The following is a 19,832-nucleotide window of genomic DNA, read 5'->3' on the forward strand; positions in this document are numbered from 1 at the left end:
CATTATACTGGAAGCATCAAAAAAAAAATAACGACACCTCCACCAACCTTCATTCCAGGAGGCCAACGGACAGCCAAGTCCACAGAGATAAACAAGCAGCCAGCATTTGTTGTTTAAGCCTCGGAGACGTGAGGGCTTGTACTATGGTGCCATAGTGTGACTTATTCTGATTATATACAACCTAAGGACTTCAGCGAGTGAGCAAGATGCCATGGTCAAAAATGTGGCAAAAAAAGGATTTGATTTTATTTTATGTGTGTAGTATGGTATGCTCGTATGTGCACATGCTCACGTGCATATGATTGCATATGTGTGTGCATATTTGCATGCATGCATTGGAGGCTCAAAGTTGATAGCAGATGTCTTTTCGTCATTCTCCGGTTTATTTCTGAGTGGGCCTCTCTCAGATGAACCCGGAGCTCACGGATCAGATACATTTACTAGTCATCTTGCCTCAGGGATCCTGTCTCTGCCTCCCAAAGTTGAGATGACCTGGACACCACACCCTTCCAGCTTTTTCGTGGGTTCTGAACTCTGGACCTTTAACCCAAATACCTGCTTTAAAAGCTCCACCAAAAGCAAGACAAAACAGTTTTCAATTTAGTAGCTTCTAATGACATTGTTATGAGAATCAATAAAGATAAGCTGCTAAGTAGTATTTCATTTCCTTCTTGGATGTTTTTGTTCAAACTTTATCTCCGAAACCGAGCGAGGCATTACTGTGCTTGACCCATCTGGCCTGTCAGGCTTGGAAAGCCCTGATGGTTAAAATAGCCCGTCTGAGTGTTCTGGTCTCAAGGAGCCAGGAGTTGAAGTTTTTGTGTAAACAGAGAGCACACAACCACCATTGGTTTCTGTCCCAGCAAGGATGACTATTGAGAATGGGCTTGGATGGATTGTTTTGAATCCTTTGTTCACATTCATTATTTTCCCCAAGGTGTCCAAGCTGAAGCACACACTAACCTACGTCCATCTGTCCCCATCCTTCTCCTAGCTCCTAGGCACATGTGAATGCTCAAACCTGCTGGAACTTTCTGGTTCTCCCAACAGGGGCAGTTCAGGGAAGACTCTGCCTACACCTCACTTCCGCAGCTCAGTGGCAGAGAGAGGCAGGTGCCTTTGGCAGGTAAGATGACAGCCATTGCTCAGTGTCCATGTAGATGGATAGATAAATAGATACATAGATAGATAGATAGATAGATAGATAGATAGATAGATAGAAAGATAGATAGATAAAATTTAAAGCTTTGCATTTCTGTCTGTTCAGTTTTTCAGAGTTCCCAGATATTATTTCTTTTTAACTGCTACTAATTTGAATCCAAGATACCTTCAAAACAAATTTGAAGTATGGTTTACTTTGTTTCTAACCTTAGAAAGGAAGGACCCCCCCTCCCCCCAGGGAAAGATTTCACTAGCCCTGTATCTTGTAGTTAATTATAGCATGTGCTTTTGTGCCACCTACAAAGGAGGACGCTGCCTGCTTCTCTTCTACAGAGTACCTTTGTGCTCTGAGGATGCTTTGTGGGCACAGGTCGGCAAGGACATCACACACACGTTAAAGCTCTGGCTGACAATGCCCACCCACCCCAGTGGCTACTGTTGTTTCCTTTTTGTTTTCTAATTCTGGCATGCTGCCAGTTTATGAACAGAACTCAACCTCTACAGGAGTGAGTCCGGCTACCGAATAATGAGAATACTTGAACACAAAGTTTATTTAAAGATAAAACACATTTTAAAAAATTATTTGGTTGATTTGTAAAAAGTGAAGGACTGGGTTTGTGGGTTAGGATAGGGTGGGTGAGGTTCTCCAGGTCTGCAAACATTATATCCAGTGGCTGAAGCTGGCATGGCAAGGTGGAGGCCACAGAAGGTGGGGGAGGGGCTAAGCATGAACAGGGGCCAGTGTTTGTACCGTCAGAGCTCACCCTTCTCAACAGCACAGAGGTTCCTTAGAGGAAGTCATAGCTTCAATTCAAAGTTACAGAAATTGCCCTATCTCTAACCACAGGGATCCTGAAACAGCAGGGGACAGACTGACTTTTCTAGCCAGATTGCCCGGCAGACTTCTATAACCAGAGGCTTTTCTGACTGGCTCTTAAACTGAACCAAGGGTCTCCGTTGCCAGCCTTTTGGCATTTAAGGGTAAATGCATGCTCTTTTCCCTCATTGGCTTTGAAAAGCTGCTGTTGTGTACTGTGGAAGAGGAGCCAGGAACGTTGGTGGCCCCGGATCTGACTGCTGGAGGGAGGTGGCATGAGTTTGAGAGGCTGTCTTGACTTGGGGACACACACTTTTATACCTACAGGGACTGAAGAAAGCACCTTGAGTTCATTATGAGGTTGTGCCTGATTTATAGACAAAATGCCACAGTGAAAGCTGCGTCATGATGAGAAGAAGTGTCCAAACTTGAAGTTCAGCTGAAGAATTAGAGGCTGCGGACAGAAAGGAACATAGTAAAACATGTCAGTTCAACAGGGTTCAGACCTGCCTGACAGCACTCAAATAAAAGAATTTTTTTGGGGAAGGGGAAATCCAAATGGCTCTGATTAAGAAAGGGGGGAAAAGTGTTTGGTTTTGGTTTTTGAGATAGGGTCCCACTATACAACCTAGCCTGGCCTCCTGCTCAGCTCCCCAGGGGCTAGGGTTACAGGTGTGTTCCATGGTGCCCAGCTACGGCTAGCAACTTCAGCACAAGAGGATTTGGGTGTCAGATTTACAGCCAACACAGCCTTGAAATTACTGAATCAACTTAGTCTTAGTTGTTCCCCATATCTTTTAAATGAAAGGCCAGGGACCCAAAAGGTTTTGTTGTGGTGGTGGTGGTTGTTTTGGTTTGGTTTGATTTTGTGTGAGTGTGTGTGTGTGTGTGTGTGTGTGTGTGTGTGTTTTGTTTGTTTTTGTAATGGTATAAGGAGTCCTTGGGTGTTTCCCTATCTTTGAGATTCTCTGGGATTTTCATAGGTAAGATGCTAAATGGGCCTCAGTGAGTTTCTCCTTGTGGGTAAGGAATGTTCTAGGTCGCTTAGCTGCCTGCACCCCTCAGAAGAAGCCCACCTCTGCAGCTCCTGCCATCCTCCTGCAGAGATCCCGTCACACAGCTACACAGAGGCCCGTCGAGCCTGCTGGTGCAGATCTGCTCACATCCCCCGTTGTCCTCACACCAGTCTAGCCCTGAAAATGAGAACATGGTAGACTTAATAATAGAAATATCAACCCCGCAACTCATAATCAAGGTGGGGAGGGGCCTTTAAGGAGAGGAAAAAAGAAAGAGTTGTTAAAAGCCAATGAAAAGGTTTTCCTAGAGGACACAGGCACTCCACTCATACTGTGTCCTAATCTGCCGGACACACATCACAAGAGAGGCACACCTGAGCCCTGAACTCCCCTTGACTTAGTCATCTGTAGTGTGTTTTAGGGAACATACATACTTTTTCTCCTAATGGGTCCCACTGAAATGATCTGTTCTTTGGGCTCTTTTGAATAATCTGTGGCGATCCTGGAATTCTGTGGGCAATTCTGAAAGACAGAACACCAGAGGGGGATTTCACACAATTAAGCTGATAACTTATTCTTCACCATGTTTCTACCTCCAAGAGAGACAGCGGCTTCGGCCTCCAGCACTATCGCTGCTCAGATTAATTAGAACCAATGCATTCTTGATCATCGAGCCCACTGGGACTCTAGGCTTTATGTCAAGCAGAATTAAATATACTCTCCACACTAGAATGAGATTCAAAGGGGCTCACTGTTCAGGAATGAAAATTGTTGGATCTCTTCTGATACTAATGTATGCGGCACCATCTGTAAGTAGCTCTGACCATAATTCACATCTCGGTTCTGTAAACATGGGATCAGCATAAAGATGGAATGTGAAAGACCAGGAATGAGGATCTAGAGCAATACAATCTTGAGGACTTAGCCATCCGTGATGAGGACACCTGTCTGGCATAGAGGAGATGATGGGTTTTGCCCCTCATTTGCAACCTCAACCAGCTCCAGACTGTCAGATCCTAGTGCAGATCTGATGAACAGAATATCCTGAGTTTGAGGACCAATGGAGCAGAGCTCAGCCCATAGGCTATTTAATTCAGGATGCATGATGCAGTACTGTCCATGAGACTACTGTGATGGTCCTTACCCAAGCCAAACTTGTCTGTTCAGAGTATAGACATTCTTGGAAACATTTGCAAGGTGTTACAACAGGAGAATAAATACTCCTGATATTTAGAGACCCATGAAGCTGCTAGCACCCTACACGGCACAGCTCAGCTCTCCTATACAATTACTCCATCCAAGATGTCAGTGGCTCCAGGAGCCATGTCTCGTGTGACATCAATCCTTGTGGTATCTCAGAAGCTGAGGAGTGTAATGGAAGTTTTTGTTTCTAACTCAGTTATGTTATGTAAATAAGTTTTTGTTTTAATCCCATGTGTGGGATTATAGTTCGGGTTTGTTTTTTTGTTTTTTTGTTTTTTTTTTTTCCACAGCTGATAACTGCCTCCTGCGGGGTATGGTCTTTATCAGCTGGTAACGGGCTGCCTCATCATGCAGCACAGAGAGGGGCGTGGTCTAGGACTCTGAGAGATATAAATAGAAGAGCCTGGAGAGGGAAAAGGTGGCCTGCGGCAAGGGGCAATTTGGAGAAACCAGAGACGGATTCTGTGGAGGCTTGGAGACAGACCAGAGAGATGTTTCAATGCAGATGCTTGGAGGAGACTGCTTGCTGCTTTTGCTGTTGATGAAGAATTGGTATAGCCCTAGGAAAGCCCATCAACCCTAAACAGCAGGGAGAAGGGACCCTTTCTCCCCACTAACCTTCTCTCTTCTACCTAGGGTTGGGGGTTTGGAAGGGAGAGGCTTTAAGGAACCCCAAATAAAGTAGAGTTTAAAAATGAAAGCAAGAGAAAAGTACATGGACATCATCTACTATGTTCACTCTACCAAATATGACCACTACTCCCGAGTGCTTTTTGATGACCCCAGTGCAGCCAACAGGTATCCACAGCCACTGTCTCGAAGCAAGAGGGGGGCTGAGCACTTCTTTTTTAAAAAAAACTTACAATCTTGCAGGAGTATTTTTCTGAGTCACAGAGGGACACCGCACAGTGAAGATGAACCTCGTCATAATCTCCGATGAATTTGAAGACAGTGACATGAAAACGACAGGTTAGGGACACTCCGTTCTCCTCGATGCCAATGGTGTTATCTTTGATGTTCTGACACCTAATCAGGAAAATAAAATTCATGAAATCCTGGCTCTGCTTTTTTTTTCTCCCTCTCTCTTAGAGGTTAATCCTCATCTTCATTTCAATTTTTCACATCTCACATAAAATGGTTATAAAAGCTGAAAACGACTTTGCATTTGAAAGTGACCTCCCTCCGGATGTTTTGGGGTGCTGTTTGTTATCCCTCCCTCCTGTTTTCACTGTTTGTTTTGAAACATCTCCTGCCACCTTGAATTGTTACCCTCACTGCTACCACCAACAAAATGTCTGTGGGGACCGCTCTCAATTTCCCCACGCTTCAGAATCTCAGCCCGCCCCCTCACAGTGCTGTGTTCTACCGAAGACAATTTAACAGATACAGTCCTACTTCCTCTGTTTTCGCCAGTTAATTATCGATGTTGGCAAGGGCCCTGATTCAAACCCCGTGGGGACTCTTCCCACGCTAAAGTAGGTAGGAGCTGGAGGGAAGGAGGAACAGGATGGATGAACCCAGGAATTGTTTTGGTGGAGGGGGACGGCCTCTTTCCTACCTCCCTGCCTTTTTGAGGTCCAGCCAATGCTCAGTTTCCACCTCCAGCACATCCCCCAGGCTCAGAGATTTTGCTCAACAACTCCTTAAAAGTTCTCCAATGTCTCTTTGCTAGTGTCTCCCCCCCCCCACACCACCACCAGAAAACCTTTCTGCTCTTTGTTCTTGGACCCCAATCTATAGCATCCACTTCCATATAACTATCTCTCATGCTCATGCCTGAGCCAAGCAGGAACAGGTAGCCTTTCCTGAATGTGGCAGCAGCACCCTGTTGAGTTCCTTGAGTGTAGGTATCAAGTCAGTCACCACTGTAGCTCCAGCACACTACACGGCATATTTCCTTTTGTTTTTTGTTTTGTTTTCTTGTTTTTTGTTTTGTTGTTGTTATTTGTTTTTGTTTTTTTGAGATAGGGTTTCTCTGTGTAGCCTTGGTCGTCCTGGACACACTTTGTAGGCCAGGCTGGCCTCGAAACTCACAGATATCGACCTGCCTCTGCCTCCCTGACTGCTGAGATTGCAGGCATATGCCATTGTGCAGCCTGGCTCTACATGGTATATTTGAAAATCATTTTTAGATAGATGGATGAGTGAATAAAAGAAAGAAGGAAGGAGGGAGGGTGGGAGGGAGAGACACAAGAAAGGAAGAATGAAGGGAGAGAGGAAGGAAGGAAAGAAGGTGGGAGGATGGGAGGGAGAGACATAAAGGAAGGAAGGAACTGCGTGTGCGGTTGTGGCCACTGTGAGCCCACAGTAGCCAAAAGACTTTCCAAGTGATAAAGATTTTAAAAGGTGCCTCTTTTTTCTTTTTGTTTCTTTCCCCCCAAGCCCACAGGATTAAATAGCTCAGCAATAAGGAAAATTAAAAATTGAAGTTATCCTTCAGCGTTCCCACACCTATTAGTTTTCGTAATTAGACAAAATGCAACTTGCTTTGCAAAGCAATAGTCTCCTAAATGCTCTGAAAGAAAAACTAAGCATGCCAGTTTTCCTTGTCATTATTATTCATTTGGAGAGTCTAAATCGGTTCAAAGATTTTCAGTCTCCCAATCCTCACAGGGACCATCCCTTTTTAAGCAGGCCCCCACCTCTCTCTCATGTGGACTGCATGTGGTTTAGGTATCAGAAAACCATGCAACACAGCAGAAGGGAGTGGGGATAACAGTCCATATACCTCTCTTAACGTGAGCAAACAAGCCACATGTATTGATTAACTTTTTTTTTCTTTTTCTTTTTCTTTTTTTTTTTTTTTTTTTTTTGCCTGTCTAGGCACTTGAACAGAAGGGAGAAGTTGCCTGCGTCCCCAGATGCCTGGGCTGCTGGCAAAAGCTGGTATTGTTCCTGCCCTCCTCATAGCTGGGGAAGAATGACCGGCCTTCCCCATACGTGAGGAGGTTCATTTTGATGTATATTCCTTAAACCGAGCAGGCTTTCCCACCGGTTCATAGGGGTATGGGGAAAAACAATAAGCACACACCTCCAGGAGAGGTTAGAAGGACTGCTGGAGTCTGGTTCTCTCAGAGGATCAGATAATTTCCCACATAACAACGGTTTAATTTGAAGGCCTTTATTTAGACAGACCCAAGGGTAAGCTGAGATTTATGAACAAGCCTGCTGGCTTGCTCTCCCTCTCTGGGTCAAGTCCATTAAAGACTATTTTTAAAATGCTAAATACCACCTCGTCCTTCAAAGGAGACCTAAAGTTTGTCATTTGGGTTTATAGCTATAGAATGTTTTGTGTCTTAGTTCTTTCACTTTGATAAAGGAATATAGTAAGGGGAGGGAAGAAACACGGGAAAAGAGAAAACGGCGCTGAAAATGCTGTCTTCAAGGACTGAGGGACACCTAGTAGACCCTCTGTGTCTTGGAGGGCTGAACATCTATTCAGAAAGGTGAGGCTTTAGTGAGGTCTTTGCTGAGAAATTTCATAACACACCTGGACAGTGCACCAGGAATCACGGCATTGAGGTCACTGTGTCCTGACACCTATCACAACTCCTTCTCTGTCTCTCGCTGGTTGGCCTCAGGTAACCACCTCTGCCTAACTTCTCTAAGGTGTGTCATCAGCAAAATAGTGAATATTTACAACTTCCCCAGAGCCACACTCCTCTTCTCTTAGACCACTTAACACTTTTCCCACAGTCACAAAGCTAATGACAGCTTCTAGAGCAGCCCTGGCCCACCACAGAGGTAGATGGCCACATGGGCCAGGGAGCTCCCGTGGTGCGTTCTCCCAACAAGGGTGACACAAGATGGGCGAATCACATGTCCTTCCTGGGAGTCTGACCTAGAATTAGATGTGCTTGGCTTCTAGTAATGACAACATATCCAGAATGTGAGGCCAGGATGCCAGAAACTGACTAACCAGCTCAATGACCAAGGGAAACAGATGAATAAAGAGAACAGGAAAGCCTTGACATTTCCTTGAATCCAATCTTCCCTGAAATTCACACATATCTGGGACCGAGTTTATAACCTTTAAATTCCTTTTTTTATTTTTGTATAAGTTAAATAACACTGGCTTCTACCAGTTATGATAAAAACAATCTGATTAGTGTAGTCACCCAAATTAAGAATCCCCGTACTAGGTGATGAACCCACTGGAAAGTCAGATGACGGAATGTGTGGCCTTCTGCTGGTGTACGAAATGTCATGGTGTTTTACACTTAAAGCAAGTGTATGCATATACATGCCATGGTAGTAAAATAAAGGATTAGAAAAATGTATTAGCATAAGCATAAATTGCCTGGCACAAGCAATGTTTTTTTTGTTTTTTGTTTTTTGTTTTTTTTTTGTTTTCACTCATTCTTATTGTTTGGTCTAGTCCTCTCATTCATTAATTGAATAAATTTTGTTGTGAAACCATGTTTCAGGAAATATATGAGGGGTAGACATACAATGATGGGTATAAAAAAGACTGATGAGCAAAAGACCCCTCTTAGGACGCACGCTCCACTTTCTATGGTTTTCATTGTTCACACTCAATCCCAGGATTAGAGGGAAAAGCTCAGAAATAATTCATTAGGTTTGAAATTAGCTGCTGTTCTAATTACTGTGATGGAATCCTGGGAAGCCCTGTTCCGGCCAGCCAGAAGGTGAAGCATTCCTTTGTCTAACGTGTCCACACTGTATGTGCTACTGACCCACCAGCCGTGTGGCGGCTTCTCAGACATCATATTGACTGCTGTGGAATCTCAGTGACTGCGCTAGCAATCTGTGTGCAGTGGCCTGAGGCTGAGTCCCCAGGCTGACATCATTCACCTTGCTCCTCCCATCGCATCAGCACCGTGTCTCCCGAACCCTCACCGTAAGTTGAAGGGTGAACGCACTACAGTAAGACATTTTGGGAGAGACTACACTCACGTGACTTTCATTGTACTATATCGTTTCAATAGTTCCATTTAATTCTTAGTTATGATTGTTAATCTCTTAAGGTGCTCAAAATTTACAAGTTAAACTTTAATATGTAGACATTATGCAGACACAATAGAAAATGTGGATTGTTCAGGAGTATCTACGGCTGCAGGTTGTCACTGGGAGTCTTGGCATAGGTCCCCTCTCAGAGAAGGGGGAACCACAACATTCTGATTTCTTTTTTGACTTTCAACATTATTGCTGTCATTGTTCAGGGGTACTAGAAGCTGACCCAGAGCCTAAGCGCACACTCAGAGACAACTCTACTGCTGAGCTCTACCCCTAATCCCTTCTTTCTTATCCCCACATCTGTCCCAGTCAGTCCTTGACCTTCAGCTCCATCCACTGCATCTTTTATTTTCAGAATGCCAGGTTCCTCTCTAATTGACGGTTGAAGCAGGCTGGACATAATCCCTTCTTCAAAGCATCATATGGTAAATGCCCTATGTCAGGAGATCTGCCACAAACTTGTGTGACTTTAGGAAAGTTGCTGGATCTTGTGCAGTTTATCTCCCGGGGTAGGAGAATGAGATGAATCTGCTGAGACAGAATGCCAGTTCGGTGGGTGTCAACAAAAGTTAGTGCCTATTCCCGCTCTTAAGAGATGACGGAGAGAACGTTACACTAAAAGCTCCGACTCCATTGTCAATGGCAAGGCTGCCATGGCCACTCACTCACCCTCCTTCAATGATGAAGTACCGAAGCTTGTCGTTGCTGTCTCGGGAGGGGGTGGCGTAGCATTTGTTGAGCGTGAGGATCAAGTGTGTGGAGTCAGCTCCAACCACGAAGACCCCCACATAGAGCACATCTCGAGTTGTCAGCACAACCTCCCCCTGGCGGTAAGGGTGTTTGTAGGAGGCGTTTTTGTAAAGCGCCATCTTGGTGGTGAAGCTGCCCTCTTGAGTTGGAACTGTCAGGTTGATGACACTAACAGAGAAAGAATCATATATGAGGCAAGGAACCAAAATATAAATAGAATAAAAATAAGAGCCCCAATGTTATTTATTCAACTAACTGCCATTTTCCAACTTAAAATGTAGAGGGAAGGCAAGGCAGGCAGTTTTAATGTCTAAGGCTGCCTTGTATAATTTGGTCCCTACACGGGGCAATTTACATATAAATAAAATTAAATAAAATAAAAAATTCAATTTATCAGGCCCCCGAGCCAAATTTCAAATGCTCATTGGTCACAGGTAGTTACTGTATCACATAATTCAGATATGAAGCCTTCCCGTCATTAGTCTAGAGCATCTTGTTTCCAGAAGCATGAATTATACTTTCCCCGGTGCTTCAAAGACAAAAGCTAGCAATGCTGATGCAGCTAGCCTTAGCTGACAAGAAGAGAGAAAGCACGAGAGCAGCCCATGAAATGCTTTTACCTTAGCATAGGCTTCACAACAGAGTCCAAGGAGATCTTGATATCCAGCTCATATGCACAGGAAAATTCCACATTGATCGTGCGGTCCCTCGTGATGATGTTTCCCGTGTTGTTGGCACTTTCGATCCAGATTGTGTTCTTGTACATGATATGAGTGCCATTGGACTGCAGGTCAAGGGGAGGTTGGAAATCATTAAATACGAAAGTACGCAGCCAGCAGTTAAACTCCATCTCCCGGAATCACAGAGAGGTGGCTTTGTTCCATACCAAACCCAGAGGCTAGAATACATCAGCATGGAACCAGCCTCAGACCAGCCGGGAGAGAGAAGTGTAGCCGTAGACATGAACAGTGCCTTTCAGCCTGATAACCTTGAATGTCCATGAAAGACTGATTCCATGTACCGCTGAATTCCAACTATAATCAGATATCTGTTGGAACTCGGGTTAGACAAAGCGTGAGGTACTGGCAGTGACAGGTGCACATAAATTGAATCGGCAATTCTGTTTCAGTCCTTGACTTGAAATCTCTCTGCCAACAAGCCTTTGACCAGGTACATGTACAAGTACCAGCCGAACAAGTGAGTTTTGCCTCCTTAAGCCATTCTCCCTCTGATGAAAGCACTAATGGACAGAGGCGAAATCTTTATTACATCACAGGACGGAACAAGAAGAGACGTGAGGTGCTTAACCAAACACCCAATGCTAAATGTTGGGATCCAACTCCTTTCTTCAGCTAATACCCTTATGACCTAAAATAGCTCGACAAGGCTCTATTTACCTAGGAAGGCAATAGAAGCATAAGAGAGGGGATGAAAGTCTTGGCGATAGAGAGAACAGAAGATGGCAGTGAGCAAACCAAGAGGGGGGTGTACCATTTAGCATGTTCTTTCAATTCACTCAACCACTTAGCCCCAAATGATGATCGTACTTCCTGTCTTTGATTTTTGTATATTCTCTCTGCTACTCATCCACGAGTGTATTTCTAAGCAGACTGCCCGGACTGTAAGGAGGATCAATGTACAAACTCCAGGAGATGTCACTACCTCAGCCCAGTGCTCCTCCCGCCCTGTCTTCTCACCTGCACAATGTTTCCACAGTTCCCTTTGGTGTTGTTGATTTGAAAGGAGATAAAGTCCTCTCCCTCGATGCCAGTGCATTGCCTGTCATTGATCCTCACCCCCTCTCTCTCAAAGCCCAGCTGGAAGAGCTTGCACTTAGATATGGACACTTCCATCTGGGCTGCCTTGCAGGTCACCTCTGCGTCAATGATGTCATGGGAATCTGTGGAAACAGGAGGACAAGCCTGTCAGCGGGAAGTCAGTCAGCTGCAGGGGTGGGCTGGGGCACCCACGGCCATGTTTCTTTAGAGGCAGGAAACAATCTCCACTCAGAGGCTGTAAGCATTTCTAATTAAGCTTTGATCACACCAAATGAGTACATGAATGCATTGAAAGCAATAACTTGGGCGTTGGTGTAGGCTTATTAAAAAGATAAGAATGCTAATAAAGTGCCTTTTGTCTTTTCTGTAGAATCCCGGGCCTTCCTCCCACACACCCTGGTGGCAGGTACTTCTGTGTAAGTGACACACAGAATCTGTCACAGTGTGTCTGGCTGGGGAGCAGATGCCTCAGGAAGAGCAGTGCTGGTCTGACCTACCACCTGCTGCCCTCAGCTCAGCAGAACCCAGCAGGACCCGGCGGGTGCCAGCAGAGGCTTTTTCTGCGAGTATATAAGCACTATAGAAACAAAGAAAAAATATCCTCACGTGCCTAGGTGAGGTGCACTGTCCCCTCCTAAGGAACATTCCAGCCAATTGGGATTTTATCATGAATGATGCTAAGTTTAGCATATGATTGTGAGTTACTTGGTTTGGAAAGGGTCGTGGAGCCAAAGGCCAGAGCACTTCCCCTTTAAGCTGACTTCCAGTTGGGCTCAGCTGAGGACAAGCCCATTTCTAATCCTGGAGAGCTAAGGTTAGGAACAAGAGAAGGAGTGTTAGCTAGCTACTGTTCACATCAAACATTTCAGCTGTGTCTTTAGGATCAAAAATCTTTGGGCCAGATAATGCTAGCTTGCAGTCAGTTTAAGGCACCTGGCACACCCCTCCTACTTTCTTCTTGTTGGCATCAAACCACTTTAGTTCTTTGGGAGTCTAAAAGACCAATTTGGATCTCTCTGATGTTACTAGGACTCAGGTAGGCCTGACTGATTGCATCCACAGACATATTTGCATGTTTGAACCTACTGAAGAAAATGGTGCAGCTCTGAGGAAATGAACATCAGCCTACTTTGAAACTGTCCGATTGTTTCCTGGCTCTTGAAAACTTTGCTTTTAGATTTCAAACAGAGTAGGGGAGCACACACAGCCCCCTCACTGGCACTTTCCCTGATAAGCTTCCTCACTGGGCCTTCTGGGTGGAGATGTGCTAGTCACTCACTGTTTCCATAGGGGGGCGGCTCAATGCAGCCACACAGCTCTCCTCCATTGTCCAGCTCACAGGTCCTGTTGGGACAGTCCGCCCCCACACAGGGGTCTTCAACCACTCCTGCTAAAAAGGAAAACACAGAAGCACACAATTTGATTTTCACACCTACATGCAGTAGCATTGGTTTCTGCTCCAGATTTGACACAGTCTAGTCGGGGAATGGTCAGATGAGTGGGCGCCTGCAAGCTGACAGATAGGGTGAGCTCTAAAAGTTAATGGCAAGTGCTCATGATTGGAAGTTTACTGTGGCTCTGCACTAATGCCTCAAGCTGAAACTGAATTAGCATGATTGGCTCTCACAGATATTCCTCAACCTGAGTTTATAACCCCAGTTTAATAGCTAAAACTTACCCAAGGTTATTCAGCGAGGTAAGGTATAGAAATAAAATACTAAAATACAGACTTTTATCTACCAAGTAATTCTGTAATTTCTGCACCTGTCATATCATATCACAACGAATATATCCACATCATGTTATAGCTAATATCTTTTGTATATATTATAATTACTTGAATTTTCTATACTTATAGAAAAGCCAGATCCAAATAATTTGTTTCTCTGTTTCTAGCACCAGATATCTTAGAGGCAGTGCTCAACAAATATTTGTCAATGACAAAAGCCTTAGGACTCCTAAGATCGCAGAGAGACCCCTCCTAGTGGGACTTTTTTTGATTCATGGTGCACCTTCTCCATGAATATCTACTTTATTTTATAAAATGGGCAAATCAACAACTATACATAATTCTCCAACTAGATCAACAGTGCCATTTTGCTAAAGGGAAAAAAGAATACAGGTAACGTGAAAGCTTGGAGGATGTAAGCACCATTGTGCTGTTATGAAGAATATTTCTGTAGCAGGTGGCTCTTCCTGCAAGTACTCCGCACCTCCATTTGACACTCACTAACCAAGAGCATTCCCTTATGGTGGTTCTCAACCCGTCTAATGCTGCAACCCTTCATAGTCCCTCATGGTGTGTTGACACCCAACCACAAAATTGTTTTATTGCTACCTCATCGCTGTAATTTTGCTACTGTTATGAATTGTAATTTAAATATCTGATACGCAGGATATCTGATATGTCACCCCAAAGAGATTGTGACCCACAGGTTGAGAACCATTGCTTTAAGAGATTTATTTCCTTACGTGATGAATCTCCTTTCAACCAAGAGAGAAGAATCCTTTTCAATGTGCCATAGCTTTTTGTTGTTGTTGTTGTTAAGGAAACAGTTGCTCATCATGAGCTAACATTGCTTTGAGAGGTTTTGGGGGGTTCAGAAAGATCACACAGGTCAGTCACAGAAAATAAGCTCACAAGATCAATTGTATACGCTGTATTAATTAATAACAAGACTAAGCCAGTAATCTTCTACTAAGCAAGTAGATTTTTTTAAAGTGATTTCACCACAGACACATGCAAAAACAAGACTAATAGCAAAACCCAGGGGCTGGAGAGATGGCTCAGCAGTTAAGGGCACTGGCTGTTCTTTCAGGGGATCCAGGTTTGGCTCTCAGCACCCATATGACAGCTCACCACCATTTGTAACCACATTTGGAGGGATTCAGCTCCATCTTCTGTCTTCTTCAGACACCAGGCACACACATGGTACACATACGTATATACAGACAAATATTCAAACATATGATTAAGAATATTTTTTAAAAATGTACAGCCTTCACTACACACACCTTGGTCAATGTGGCTGTCAAGTCTTTCTAGTGAGGGACTAATTGTACACAGTGAAAGAAGATGGATGGCTGAGCCCTGTGCCTTAATTTCCAGAAAGACAAGTGAAGGAAAGGCATCGGCATTATTTAAATGTATTTATTTTGAGAAGGCTTCCTGTTTTTAAGACCCTCTCACTACCCACCCGATGTGTTCTCTGTGTGACACAAGAGCAGGCACGCAGAGGGCAGTCAGCAAATGGAGTCAATGGCTAACACAATGTGAGAATGGCCAAAGAGAGCGGAGATGATGAGCAGTTCATGGCTCTCAGGAAGAAGAGCTCATCGCAAAAGGTAGAGGTCCATTTCTCATTTGACAGACAAGGTAAAAACACCCTCTTACAGAAAAGCTGGTGCCTGTGTGTGTGTGTATGTGTGTGTGTGTGTGTGTGTGTGTGTGTACAGCTATATCCAGATAAATTTCAAAGTTCAAACACTTAACTTTAACATTATTTAAGTTGCATTTCTTATGAACACAGTAGAGTAAAATATTAGTTACCAAACAGATTTCCAACAGACTAGTAATTTCCTTAACAGTTTCTGAAATTACCAAATATATACTGTAGTTAACTAAGTCGTTTATCGATTTTAGGTTCTAAATTGAGTGTACTTCCACACTTAATCATATTTACTCTATAGATTCAACAGTGTTTATGTGTGGCTTGGGAATGGTCCAGGTACATACTGGCTCTTAGATGCCCTCGGAGTTGGTATTGTATGTCTGACTCCAAACATTTATTCTGTTGGTCACGCTATCTTACCGTATGGACACACATATACATACTATCCACTTATATGTGTCTGTATAAATGAAGATTAACTCCACTTATTTGATTAACACAAGGAAACGGTAAGCATTATATAAATTGAAGTTTCTTACTGCAGAAAATACATGAACTAGAAACTTCATTCACCACCTAGTGTAGTGTACGGACCCTGTAGATATCTATCTGCGGCTTCCTTTGAAGCCAGATGGAGCCAGGTCAGTCCTCTTGCCACTTGCAATTTCCCTGTCTGATACGGAAGTGATGGTGGAGCAGAACTGAGAAGTAAGAGCAACCGGGAGTAAGTAGGTACCTCCACAAAATCAGTAAACTGGTGCTTCTCCAACTCAGATCCCCGTCTTCTTCCCCTTGCTCTTCAGATTCCATCAGTGGACAAAGCTGCAGGTGGGGCAGGCACCCCTGGAAATGTCCCCTCTTTGCCTCTCAGGAGCAGCTCCCAGCACTCTCCCCTCGTCACTCTCCCCATTGAGCAGATGGATAAGTAAAGATGGGGCGGACCTGACATCAAGCGAGGCTACCCACCTAGCACCCACAGAAATAAAAGAATTCTCTTACAGCAATTCTCTTTCTCAATCCACTCGGTGCTAAGGATGCCGAAGGAGCGGCAGGCTTCCCCGTAGGCAGCCAGCGAGCCACACAGCTGGAACTTCTTGTGGTTGTAGCAGCCGTCCAGGTAGCAAGACTCGTAGAAGGGGAGGGGGTCGAGGAGCCCATAGCAGGGCTGAAAGAAGCCCTTCATGTCGGTGAGCTTCAGGCAGTAGCCATCACCCTGCATGGCCTGGATGTGCACATTGTCACAGGTGGCTGCGTATTGTGAGAACTGTAGCTCGTTGCAGCTGGGGGCGAGAGGTCTGGTCAGAATAAGTGAAGCAGAAACAGCCATCTGAGTTCTCCCATAGAAGGTAATACCTCACCTGCTGCACCTGTAGGGCTAGCCCTGACGTTAATATAATATACAGCCATCAACGTTAACTAGCAACATGACCTCGGGAAAGCCAGGCCCTGGGGGTCTCTCTCCACTCAGAAAAGTGAAATAACTTCTATTGTTTCTCACTGGGATAGAGAGAAGATAAAATACCAGACTGGACTAGCAGCCAATGTGCCACGTGCCAACAGGTATCGATATAACAATCATTCACACTTTGATGTCGTTCATCGATATCATCGCCATAATAACCATTGCCAGTGTATGGGCAGAATAACAGTAATGATACTTGCAGAATTAAAGACCCCTAAAGAAACTCAGGAGCTTCTAGCCAGTTCCAATTTAGCCGTCCAAGATCAAAAACAAAACTTTCACAAGAGGGCTGTGTGCAGCTGAAGAGAGTTGACAGAAGGAGAAAGAAAGCAAAGAAAGGCAGGAAGAAACAAAACGAAATGAAAATAGAAACACAGACGGCTCATCCAGTGGACAGCTCTTCTTGGTGGGAAACAGAATGGCTTAAATGTCCCCAAAACAGCTGTTCTACCTATGAGTCACTGAGTGGGACTGAGGGAGGCAGCACCGAATTAGGAGTCAGGAATCTAGTCCTGACTTGGCACTCACAGGACCTCCTGTGCAAATAAGCCAGTTAGAATGTTTCTCCAAGCAAAGAAAAATACCCAACTAGATGTGATGGTCCTTCCCTGCTCTGAGTCCTGTAAGTCACAGAATAATCTTAACAGGTGATCTATTATTCAGTGTGTGCTCAGGGCAAGGATAGGTGCTTAGAGCATCCTTTCTACAGCTGGGTACTTGGATAGTGTCTGACATGAAGGGATCGGGCCATTGTCAAAGCAAAGAAATGTCAGGAAGTAGAAGCATGTTTACAGAGCCGGAAGGGTGTCTCCATGGTGCTGCGGCCGAGAGGGACTCTAAATCAATATCCTTTATGATCGTTTAGCTCTGTCTCAGCTAACCGGAGGGGAAGAGGCTGTTTGTCACCTCTACAACCCATGTTTTCAAAAAGGCTCCCTTGACTCACAATAACTTCTGCCCACATCAGCAAAGCCTTCTAGGAAGAGTGGAAGTTACTCAAGCAGCCCCAGCACTAGGGAGCAAAGGACTGCATTTCTACTTCCTTTCTACCTCCGAGTCAACTCTTCACCCCACTCCCAGTAGGGGATCCTAAGTCTCAGGTATATAGCTGGTGACATCTTCATATTTTTAACCCCAGGAACACTCTTCCGAGTAGCTGAGAGCAGAATCACATGATAATTTAGAATTACATCATCTGAACTCAGCTCGTGTGGTTGAAAAAAAAATTACTGGGGCCTCCAATGTGTCTAAAGTCCAAAGGCTAAACTCCCAGTTCTGTGTGGCAGGAAGGGAGATGGATGCTAAGAAAAGCAAACCCCTGTTCACACCTCTGGTGGGTGCAAGGAGACTGGAGCGATGAGAGTGTGGTTTGAATTTCTGGGGTATGCTTACCTCTTCTGCATGCCATTGGTTTTCCAGCTCTGGGCCAGCACCACACTGCTCACCACTGGTTTTCCCCGCAAGGTCACATAATCATCAGTCATGTCTCCATTGAAGTTGCCACAGAGGCCACACACTTTGTTCTGCAGCCTCTCACTGATGCTGATTTTAATGACATTAAATCCGTTGTAGTATATCTGGATATCAGGGCTGGTGTCGATCACCAGAAACCCCTCGCTACTGTAGATTTTGGTTGCCAGGCCAGTTACAAATGGAACATTTACTTGTGTGCCATTCACCTATTAGAGCCAGAAAGACAGGAAGTTGTTACCAGAGGGCTAGGATTAACCCATCTTTTCAGCAAAGAGCCAGATTTTGCAGGCCCTGTAATCTCTACCACTGCTATTCAACTCAGCCCTTGTGCTGGGCCATCAACCACCATGTGTAACAAAGTGGGTGGCTTCCAATAAAGCTTTATTTGCAAATTCATGCACATTAACACATAGACACAGCAAGTGTCTTGGCCACAGGCCATCTGACAATTCCTGCTGGAGTTTAAGGACATAGGCTCATCTTGCAGTTTCCCCACAGGGAGCAAACTGTGGGAACATAAGAGTTAAGACAGAAGAAAACATCAGAAGCGTATTGCTTTCCATGAGCAGATAGATTTTTGTGTGTTAAACTTTCCCCAGCATCCACCAATTACTGAAAATGACCTCATAATCTTTTTCTAAGGGGAATCCAACCTGGTTACAATGGACCTGGGGATCACTGATATGTTCATTGTTTTCTTATTTATAATGTGCAAACCTGAGGTCTTCCCAGGTGTCTTATAAACACAGTATTTTCTCTACTTGTCATTTTCCTGCTTGATAACATTTCCTAGCCCTTGGGACGGTATATAACATGCTTTTCTTGTACTTACAAAATAAACCGGATTTCCCCCCTCTGGTTATTAGTAATGCTGTTCCATTTTTTTTTAATGGCTTTAAAAAATATCTGTCTTTACTTTTTGGCTAACTTGAGGCATCATTCAGCAGTGATATCTGTGTCACTCTCCTGGTGGCCACTGTCCCCTCTTCTTGTATTCTCGGCCAGTGCAGCTGTGTCTGTGCAGGCCAATTTGCAAAAGGAATTAGAGTGTCAGGAAAAGTAGCAGTTTTCCTGGAAGCTAAAAGCAAGCAGTGAAACCCAGATTCTTCCTTTTAAGCTTGCAAAAAGCCAGTCTCTTGCCTGGCGCTGTATACTAAGCTCTTTGATGACTCTCTAAATAAAGGCGCATTCAGTGCTAGATTTGGCTGAGCTGGTTGTGGAAGGCAGATAAGAGCACTATATTCCAGAACATGTCAGTGTGGCTCTCTCTTCCTCACACCCCACCTCTTACCTGAGCTCACTGCGATGGAGCCTGGCTCCATCTTCTGGGTTAACCTGATGTGACCAGTCTGGTATAGGTGCGGGCTGCGGTTCAATAATTCATAGGGCAGTTAGAATCTTCCTAAGTGGAACGAGCAGGGTATTCAAATCAAATATTGGTTATGGGGATGAGCAGGTCTTTCACGTGTATTTAGGTAAGGTCTTAGATTTGTAAGCAAAACCAACCAAAGCAGTTGCTTGGAGGAAGAACAGACCTTAGATAAATGTGACATTTTCTTTCAGTTTGGAATGTCACCGTGGGGCCTCTGGTAGAGACATTGGCTCTGCTGGGCTTTATTTAGGTCGTTGCTTTCACAGGCAAAGGCTTACCTTCCCTTTTTGGAGGAAGCATGGCAGAAACGGGGGTTGATCTTAGAATAAGCGGGCAATGCCAAGAATAATTGCAAAGGCTCTTACAAGCTTTTAAAAAATTAATCCAGAGTGAAAGCTGACTTATCTAGCATTTTATCACCTGGAGCTCGG

At 44.4% G+C, this 19,832-nt stretch overlaps 1 protein-coding gene across 1 annotated transcript in view; it reads right to left on the reverse strand.

Moving 5' to 3' along the window:
- Nucleotides 1-1,702: 1,702 nt before the first annotated feature.
- Tecta (tectorin alpha) overlaps nt 1,703-19,832 on the reverse strand; it is a 69,864-nt gene continuing 51,734 nt past the window's right edge. The window contains exons 14-23 of the mRNA XM_055622125.1: nt 17,949-18,235; nt 16,094-16,389; nt 12,982-13,092; nt 11,622-11,824; nt 10,545-10,708; nt 9,844-10,092; nt 5,061-5,223; nt 3,429-3,516; nt 3,055-3,171; nt 1,703-2,432 (exon numbers count right to left, since the gene is read on the reverse strand). Coding sequence (XP_055478100.1) covers nt 2,332-2,432; nt 3,055-3,171; nt 3,429-3,516; nt 5,061-5,223; nt 9,844-10,092; nt 10,545-10,708; nt 11,622-11,824; nt 12,982-13,092; nt 16,094-16,389; nt 17,949-18,235 — 1,779 coding nt within the window. The 3' untranslated portion in view covers nt 1,703-2,331. The remainder of the gene's footprint in view (nt 2,433-3,054; nt 3,172-3,428; nt 3,517-5,060; nt 5,224-9,843; nt 10,093-10,544; nt 10,709-11,621; nt 11,825-12,981; nt 13,093-16,093; nt 16,390-17,948; nt 18,236-19,832) is intronic.

The sequence above is a fragment of the Psammomys obesus genome, unplaced genomic scaffold (assembly GCF_907164565.1).
Source record: "Psammomys obesus unplaced genomic scaffold, mPsaObe1.curated_primary_1811, whole genome shotgun sequence".
Classification (NCBI taxonomy): domain Eukaryota; kingdom Metazoa; phylum Chordata; class Mammalia; order Rodentia; family Muridae; genus Psammomys; species Psammomys obesus.